Source organism: Gavialis gangeticus, unplaced genomic scaffold, assembly GCF_001723915.1.
Source record: "Gavialis gangeticus isolate Ggan-Ray unplaced genomic scaffold, GavGan_comp1, whole genome shotgun sequence".
NCBI lineage: Eukaryota > Metazoa > Chordata > Crocodylia > Gavialidae > Gavialis > Gavialis gangeticus.
In genome coordinates, this window is record NW_017729024.1 from 159,839,403 (window position 1) to 159,849,301 (window position 9,899).

The 9,899-nt window shown below is 39.2% G+C and overlaps 1 protein-coding gene across 5 annotated transcripts in view; it reads right to left on the bottom strand.

Moving 5' to 3' along the window:
* Positions 1-9,899, bottom strand: part of SPEF2 (sperm flagellar 2) — a 178,647-nt gene that overhangs the window by 130,332 nt on the left and 38,416 nt on the right. For all 5 annotated transcript variants that reach the window (XM_019517971.1, XM_019517972.1, XM_019517970.1 and 2 more), the window contains exons 10-12: positions 6,835-7,003; positions 1,499-1,718; positions 791-921 (exon numbers count right to left, since the gene is read on the bottom strand). In XM_019517971.1, coding sequence (XP_019373516.1) covers positions 791-921; positions 1,499-1,718; positions 6,835-7,003 — 520 coding nt within the window. The remainder of the gene's footprint in view (positions 1-790; positions 922-1,498; positions 1,719-6,834; positions 7,004-9,899) is intronic.

A 9,899-nucleotide genomic window follows, 5' to 3' on the forward strand; every position in this document is an offset into this window, starting at 1 on the left:
CCTGTCAGTAGCCCACAGAGTCTCATGTTCGACTGGCTGTGGGAAAGTGGGATGGTGGTGGGCGGCGGTGCAGTGGGTGGCAGCAGCGGTGTGGGATGGTGGATGGCAGCCCTCTCCCCCCGCTTCACGTCCAGCCACCACCACAAGGGGTAAAAAAAAGGGGGATTAAAAAAGCTTGAAAACCCCTACACTACAATATGTTAAAAAAGGTAGCAGCAGCAGCATAGGGTGGACATTTCAGCTGGATGCAGAGTGGCGGCAGCACAGGGTGATAGCAGCCGCTGCCACATGCAAGCTTCCTCCCCACTCTCCCCCGTGTCCGGCTAACCAGCTGGAATTCCAGTTAATAGAGTATTCTGGTTAGTAAAATGCCAGATAACAGGGCTTTTACTGTACTTGTTTAAGATTTAAGACTAGAATGAAGAAAATGTTTCACTTATATAAAAGGTAATAATAAGAGAGACTACAGAACTGTAGCTTATGTCACTGCATCTGAATTATATCTACATATTTACCTATAACATCTTCCAGTATGGATTACAAGAGCTTTTAACACAGCATATATTTTTGTGTTTATAATTTTAACAAATAGATTAAGAAAAAAGTCTACACAAAGCTATTTATGAGGGGGGGAAAAAATCACTAATCAAAACTGCCTTCCAGTTTTCTGTGGGTTATTTCAAGATGAAAAAACATAGGTTATTCATTTTTCTTCTACCCTATTTCATCTTGCTGTTCCCTATGAAAATTAAGAACAAAAATCTTACAGGCTATGATGAAGTGCACTTACTTCATTTTGTTTTACAGAAACTTCAGCTTCCTGTGGAATCAAGTTGGTTTCAATTTTAATTTCATTTTCATGGAAAGTTTTGATGGTTTCCTCAACCAGAGTATCAATAGACAATATCTGAATGTTGCAACCTAATACAAAGAAAATATTATTGTGATAGATGTACATAGGGCAGAATGCACAGATAAAGATAATAAGTATAATTAATGCTGACAAGATGCACTGCAAACATCTTTCTGTTGGAATTTGTTTCCATTGATATGTCTCTGTAGTGACTGTATAATGCATGTTAGTAACTGTGCAGTTTTTTGGCAGCATCTGATTAAGTGAACTTGGGTTCACAAAAGGTTGTGCATTATATGTCTTAGTCAGTCTATAAAGGTGCATATCTACCTGGCCTTCTACCTTTTTTATAAATATCACAAACAGAAAATTCTATGAAAACATTTCCTAAACTCCCAATACATTCTGAAGTAAAGCGATGAGGGATAATCATTAACAGTGGACTTTGACATTCAGGAACTTTATCATTTTTACTTGGGGATGGGACAGTAAATAAATTATGAAGAGTCAGTTCCAGCCACATACTAATGCATTTCAGTTTCCAGTCTTGTAATGAGGTCTGCATTGGTGCAGGGGACTGTCCACAAAGAGCTAGCTTAAGAGAGGACACTCAGCAAACAAGTTCTAGAGAAAAAGACCCTCTACCTTCTTCCAAGAACTTTGCACAGGTGGTTTTTCCACTAAAAAGTTTTCCCAAAATACATCCCTTGATACGAAATGAAGGAAATACAGGTGGTGGGGGTTCTGCTTTTGGAGGGTAGACAATGGCCATCAATCTACGAACCACATAACCCAGTATGTTATTATTACGTGGAGGTTTGTTTCCACTGTTCTCTTTGGGTGGGTGCCACTCCCCTGTCATACTCTGTAGAAGTGACAAATTAGAAAATAATTTGTGAACATGTATTGTTCTTCATCTTTTGCAAGATAAATGCAGTAACTGAATACATTTAAAAACAATAGCCTAATATGATCATGAAAATACTTTGCACTACTAGAGTGATATACTTCACCTAAAGAGATCACAAACATTTATTGATTATCTGAGGTAGGAAAGTATTATTTCATCCATTTAACAGACCAGCCAACCATTTTGATTCATTTTACGGGGAAATTATACGATGTGACCAATGCCACACAGCCAGTCATCACAGAATTTGTAACAAATCTCTGGAATCCACTACACTAAATACTCAAAAACACTATTTGCCTATACTATATTTCAACATCTAGCTGAAAGATTCAGTAACACAGGGATTTATAATAGTCAACAGCTTTTATTTTATGTACAGTGTTCCATTATATAGTACTCTAAAGGAGGAAAATACTCATGGGAAATGTGGGCTAGGCCTACATTACACTCTGACTGCCACAAGTGTGTTGGTCAGAGATGTGGTAAGGTATAATCCCTGACTGACATAGCTTGGCCAGCAAAATCCCCCTATTACAGACACAGTCATAACAGCAAAGTTATGTCTTTGCTGGTATAGGTTATTTCAATTTTGGTAGACTAAAATAAGCTTTACCAGCTTTTGCTGTTATAAGCTGTGTCCACACAGCACCAGGATATTTCACTGGGATCATTAAACCACATAAGCACCAATAATGTATACTCGGCAAGGTTGATGCTAACAAAAAAAAGGCATTTTAGTAGGTCAGAACAATTTTAATTCTGTTTTATTGATTAGTGAAGAGACAGAGATTAAACAGCTATTAGTGGATAGGTTTTGGTTACTAACAGTATGAGCCAGGGTCAGGCTTATAACTTTGAATTCAACACTTCATTACCAACCCACTCTTCCCTCTGAGCACTGTTGATAAAAACACAGTATTTATTTTTCCTCCGTCTATTAACAAGCAAATATTATCAGAATACATTCTAATATTCTTGCATTCTAATATAAGACTGATATGTACTTATTTTCACTTGGAACATCCTTGCAACCTGTAAATGTGTGCAACTTTATATAACTAAGTATTAGTATAATTTAAAAATAGGCGTCATTGTAAAATCAATCAAAATAGCAAAAATATTTTGGGTTATAAAACGTACTTATTTAATACTTCTCAGGGCTGATGTTCTAAAATGTAATGATGAACCTTTACCACTTAAAAAGGGCATGCCTGAAGAACAATTTTCCCCTTGTTCACACCCACCCCCCTCAAACACATAAGAGATGAGATGGATCACATGACTTTAACTGTATTAGAATGGCAGGAAAAGGGTATTCAACATTGGAGGAATACTCTATTGGATAACTTATGAACCGATTTCCAGAACTTTATGCCCCAAATCTAAAGATTTTTAAATGTGTCTTTCTGTAGGCATACCCTGTCATAATGACTTGTGAAACAGAGGCAGTTTTTTTGGTTACACAGAGCCCAAATCATCTTAAGTTACATGGAACCAAGTTAAAACCTGGTACTACACCTGGAAGTCAATGTACAATCTTTTGCAAGTTATGGAGAACTAGCATTATATGCTTCCTGTGCAGATTAACACATGAGCAGCCTGCTGCATTTACATTAGATTCTACACTGATCTGATATACTTTTACCAATTCTGTTTCTTATACTGATATCATAGTATTTTTGTAGGCCAATAAATATCCATCTGCCTATTTACTCACTAAACCTCACTGTGTCCATCTCCAATATCAGAAGTTACCACTGTACCAGAGGAAATTGGAAAAATTATTCAAATATGCTATTAATGTATTTATCTTCAAATGTGATGAAGCCACTGTATTACAATGTTTGCTTTAGCATCTATACCATCCATTGTTACTCCAAAGTTCAGCTGAATTGTGTGTATTAGAACCCAATTTCTACTTATGTTTAATTTTATCAGGTGACAATTTTTCTTACTTTTAATAAACACTATTGCATATTCCATCTTATATAATATATAGAAAATATTGTCCCAATATCCAAGAGCTTACATTCTGAATGACTAAATCTACTGTCCCCAACTCAATCTACTGATTTTAATAAAATCTTGCCTAAGAACTTATTAAACAATAAAAGCTTCAGTATATAGCTCTAAATTAGATAAATAAAATGTGTCAAATACATATGAAAATGAACAAGCATGGCCTTATGCCTGATCAGGTATGTAAAAATTATGGTCCAGGGGCCAGCTCCAGCCCAGTCGTGTCATCTGGCCCTTGAGACTTGCCGGGGTGGGGAAGGGGAGGGGGCAGGAATTTGGGGGCAGGGCTCACTACCAAAATCTATTGCCTGGAGCCCTGCTGGGAATGCATGTTGGCGGTGGGGGGCCAGCAACAGCCACATTAATTCCCATATTGCCACTGTTGTTTGCCCTGCTGTTGCATCTGGATCAAGCCTGTGAGGGGGTAAAGTGAATTTGACATATCTGGTATAGATAGTAAGAGCAGTAAGGTATTTTTTTTCACGCTCTCAGATTTACTTCTGTTTTGATATTAGATGTGTCAGTGATTGCTCAAAATGGATAGTAAAATTTGGGTTAAGTGACGAAGAGGGAGTCAGTACTGAAACAGCAGTTAAATGCAACCGGATCTCCAGTGAATCAGGACTCTCAATCCCACCGATAGCCTATTATACTATACTCCTTTTATCAACACTGGGTTTTTTTCTGTTTATTTTCTGTTCAAATGTCTGTAACCAAAATTCGATTTGAAAATGTTCCACTGAATGGTATGCTGTTTAGTCAGCTAAAGGAGCGGGTCTAAATTGAGGAAATGTCAGTGAAGGGAACTGAACCGAGTTAGAGGGATAGCATGGGCCCAGGGGCAGGAAAGGAAGAGTACACTTATTACCAAGTTTCTCTCTCTCTTTCTCATGCAAAGGATGGAAAATAAGATAAGCCAAGTATTGTGGAAAAGATCCCCACATACCTCTACCAAAACTTTCTATGTTGGCTTATAGCAGTTTTGTTTTTCAAACCTTAGCTTCTTTTGAAGAGAAAGAAAATCATGTCAAACTGTGCATTTTGTAATAGGAGGAAATGGAGACTACAGGAAATTGGCATAAGGTGACATGTATTTGATTGCAACTCCAGTTAGGATATTACAGTAGGTGTCTTGGGGTGAAGTTCTAATGTACATTGGCTCTGAATGATGATATGGTCAAATGACATTAAAGCAAAAAAAAAAAAGAGGTGAAAAATCTTAGTTTCTGGATTTGGCTTTGTTATCTAAATTGAAAGAACTCTTAAATGATGCTGTTTTAATTAACCTAATTCACAGATTGCTATGGAACTGATACAATGACAAAACCTTTGCAGTAGTACCAGAATACGCCAAAATACATATTTAATTTGAACTTAGTGCTATCATGGCTAGAATGAATTTTTGTGATACGGAAACTGCAAGTTGGGCTCAGAACAATGAATGGAAATGGTCTATAACTGTCACGCATACTAGACTAGAGATATTGCAATGCATGCTAAAAGTAAAAGGACTGGATTTTTCTTTACAGTAATGTCCCTTTACACCACTAGCCATGTAAAGTGGCATTATATTTGCATCATATTTAAGGCCTAGGTATAATGACCATGACAGTGCTAAAGGAATTAAATAAAAATGAGAATGTGAACTGAAACTCCATATACTATTAGGAATCCTCAGTAAGTCCCAGTTGCCTTCTGGCCCCCAGCCAGTAGATTTACTTTTTGCTGTCTTGAGGAGTTATTTTCCAAGTTATTATAGCTGTTAATGCAGAATATATAGGATTCTTGTAAGTTACTTTCATTTAAAGAAGATACAAAGGCTGAAAATAATCTGAACTGTCAGACATTCACCACAAACTCCTAACACAAGTTTACTATTCTCTGTAAAAGAAAATGTACTAAATGGTTCAGGATGTGGGTAAAAAGAACACATAGTGTGGTAATCATTTCCCAAACAAGAAAAATAGAAAGACAGGTTATTTACAATGATTGCCCCATATTATACTAAAGAGAAAAAATTAAAAACAAAGTAGTATAACAGTGAGGTTGTAGCTGTGATGGTCCAAAAATTGTGCGAAAGGCAAGAATTTCTTAAGCTGATATCTTTTATTGGACCAACTATGTAGTTGGGATAAAGTTAGACAAGCTTCTGAATGCAGGACATTCTCTCTCAGGTCTCTGATCACAGGAAGCCAGGCATAGTGACCTGAGGAAACAGGTCTTGCATTCACAAGTTTATCTAACTTTTGGTCCAATAAAAGATATCCCCCTCAGAAATCCTTGCCCCTTGAGACATAAAAGGTATCTTTTCTAAGGAAGAGAATTGAGAATACTGAAATCTAGAAAATATTTTAGTAGTACTTTTCAATTGAAGCATTTCAACATTTCATTTTCAAACATTAATTGTATTACTACAACCTGTACTCTAAAAATACAGAAAAGAGATATGGAATCCTGAAAAAATCTTATTTGGATTCTTACAGAATATTAACAATATCAGCCATCTTTCAGAATTACTTTTTATTTAAATAAATGGATCACCAAATACCATTAAATTCCTTTATATTCAGAAATAAATGTAAAACATTTATTTATCCAAAATATACCAGATTTTTTAACAAGCACTGCATTTATTTTGCTCTGTGTTTCTAACTATATTCTGTTACATGATCTGCCATGAAGTGGTGTTAGCCATGTTTCTATTTCTCTTTAAATACAAATTATAATGTTGCAATTAATTGATCTGTTGGGAGCAACACCATGGGCATCATATGCAGTAAGTATGTGTTGTTGTCCTTCAGGTCAAACACCACAGGACTAATTTTTTCAGGGTTGCATAGGCTTTCAAAAGTCAGTGACACACAACTTCATAACAATATGGGGTTAATGTAAAACACGTTTAATTTTGGAATAATGGACATGTATATTAAGTTCCACTGTCTCAAACTGAAAAAGAACAAAATGTATTATAACATCACAGCAAAATGTTGGCTGTTATGAAAAAAACAAGGTGCATTTTCTTCCTTTATGGCTTGCCATTTAGGTGTACCTTATATTCATCATAATCCTTCTCATCTAGCAACTTCATTTTATCCAGCTCTACAAGTTGCTCTGCGGTTGGTTCAGTTGGCAGAGGTTCAATCAAAGCTTGCTCATAGAGTGGTTTTCCATTAAAAAAAAATTCTTTCCAATCCCTCATCAGCTTAATTGGAATTTGGCTGCAGAATTAAAACAAATTTAAGTTAGCTGTTATACCAAATTAACAGAGAATTATGGATCCAAGTACATAAATGAAGCAAGCAGGCTCTGCATTAGGTGGTTTGTGGGATTTAGATGGAATTCTCTCTAATAATTAACTGTGAAGTGGTGCCCAACCAGCTATGCTGATATCATGGTGGTGGTAGAAACAGTGGCTTTATTGTATCCATGTGCCATGTTTGGATGGCTGAATGACGCAGAAGTAGTTCCACTGTCTGCTTTTCCCCATTAATCCCCCACCTCCCTGAGCCTGCTTGGGACAGGCATCACTGAAGGATCTGTATAGCTATATTCTAAAATCCAGAGGAGATATATACACCATGTCTTAATCAAATCCTCTCTCATTTTTGCATGCTGAGAACCCCTTCTGCACCAACAAGACATACGTGGGCAAAACGCTTGCATGAAAAGCACTGTGATCAGTGGGAAAAAAAAGGAAATGAGAGAGGGAAATGAGAAACTGAGAGGGGAAAAATGAAATCTCAAAACTATTCAATATTTCCATATTTTTAAAAATTCAGCTTTCAGCAGTCTGAAAAGCTGTCCTCCACCTTCATTTAGAATGTGAGTACTAAATTTTCTCACCTACAACATGCACCTTTTACCCAAAACCAGCTTCTGGAAATTGTAGTAGAAATATGGTCCTCTTCTGGGTGACTACAAAAGTAAAACCTGAAGTGATCCACAGGGAATAGAACAAAGAGCAGATTCAGCTGCACACCTACTGCTACTCAGTTACTTACTACAAGGAAAGGTGTTTTTTTCTTCATTGTACCTTTCAAAAACAAGATGCATATTACAATCTGGGAGGGCATGCTGTAGGTGAGAAAATACAGTAGTTAACGGCAGTATATAGAGAACAACAAAAACTGGAGGTTGCATCATCCTGGTTAAAGCTATGTAGCAGTGATCACTCCAAGGAGACAGAATGAAGATTTTTGTTAAACACTGATTGAGTATTCCAAAAACCAGGATCTGCTGATGGTGAATTAGGAATTATACACTGAATTTCTTTTAGTAATCTTTATTATTTCATATTAAGGCCAATGCATTTGTTAAAAGTGTGGTCGCTTTTATTAAGCAAGGTCTCTGAAGTTCAGTTAAAGATATACCACCTAACTCATAACCTGAGTATTAATCTTACTGGCTTAATCGTTGAGCCATGAAAGTCTGACCCTTAAGTTTTTTTTATTTGAAAGCCACAAATAAATGTTTTCATTCTTTGAATGGCTTAACTTAAAAGCTACTTTACAAGGATAGTGACATTAGACCTGATGCAAATTCAGATTTGGATAATTATGTTAGCATCAAAGCCTCAGAGGGATATGCTACTATTTCAGTCTATTACAGTTTAGTCAGGCTATCACAGGCCTTTAAAAGCTAACCTGTGTCCAATTTTGCTCTCTGAAGGATGTTCTGGTCACTGCATTACCAGCAGGCATTGTGTGACTGCAGACTACAGCAAGGTCTACTGCAGAAGGAGAAGGACATGTTGTGTCCTTTCCCAATAGAAGGAGAGAGAGAGAAATTATGGCAGCTTCCTAGCGAGGTGCTCCAAAGTGTAACAAACTGATCTGTGGACCAAGACAGCACATGCAGCACGTGATGAAGACAGAACTAACCCTTGTTTAGACATTCAAAGCCAATATTTCTAAAAAAGAATTGGAAAAAGTTCTCCTTTACTTCTCTACACCATAGCACATCATGGAAAAAGGACTATTAACCGAGTAGAGGTGAAGGAGGATTGAGAACTTCACAGAAAATACAAAGCATAGAAACAGTTTACTGAGAGATCAAAGGGGACAGAACTTTGCTGTTCCAGGGTAAATCAGAGGCAGTGCATGTTTTTACTCTGTTGGCATGTCTACACAAGATGCTGTTGCCTTAGTGACACGAGCAACGCAGCTCATCGCTCTGGCAACGTAGCGTTGGCAGACATGAACCGTGACTCTGCCAGTACTGTGCAATAGCCTGTTGCAACTGCGCAGCAGGGTTGGAAATGACCTGTGCTGCACCAGGACTGTAACGACTGCGCAGTCTGGCACTCGTGTAGACGCACCCACTGACACAGGCGGTAGAAAGCTGGGGCTAACTGAGCTTAGCTCCCCCCAAATGAAGGACAGCCCGGCTGCAGGCTCTGGGCTGCTGCAGGGTGGCGGGTTACACACACGCAGTCGCACAGCCAAAATCGCAGCCCCGAGTGTAGATTACTACTCAGCATAGGAGCCAGGCAAGTTTAAGTGTACTCTGTGAAGGGGAAGGGTCTTAGGGGGGCCAGATCAAGCCGAGATCAAGGCCCCTCACAGTGCAGAAAGGAGTGGGGCAGAGGCAGGGGCAGGCAGGGGCTCGTGTGAATGGGGCCCCAGGCCAGGTCATGGGATGCTTGGAGCCCGGGCAGCTTATCCAGGGGCACAGGGGGGCTCCTGCCACTGTGCATTGTGGGGGAGGCAAGGGAGGGCATGTGCCCCCCAATCTGTGCGCAGGGCGTAGGTGGCTGCCGCTATGGGATGGGCTCTGTGCCCTGCTGCCACTGCCTTGACAGCTGAGTGACACCATGTGCATCCCTGCCACTGGGCTCCGCACCCCATGTACAGCAGGCACACGGTGTCGCATCACTCCTAGGCAGGGCACAAAGCACAGCCTGCCTCCACCCCACACACAGATCGGTGGGGCACATGTCCCTAAGCCTCCTCTGGGATGCAAGCAGCAGCAGGAAACCTCCTCCACCCCCTGCTCCTGGATGAGCTGCCTGGGCTCCAAGTGTCCCACAACCTGCAACTGCCCCAGGGCCCCATTCACCCTAGCCCCTGCCCCTGCCTCTGCTCCACTCCCTCCCTCACTGCAGGGTCCTTGATC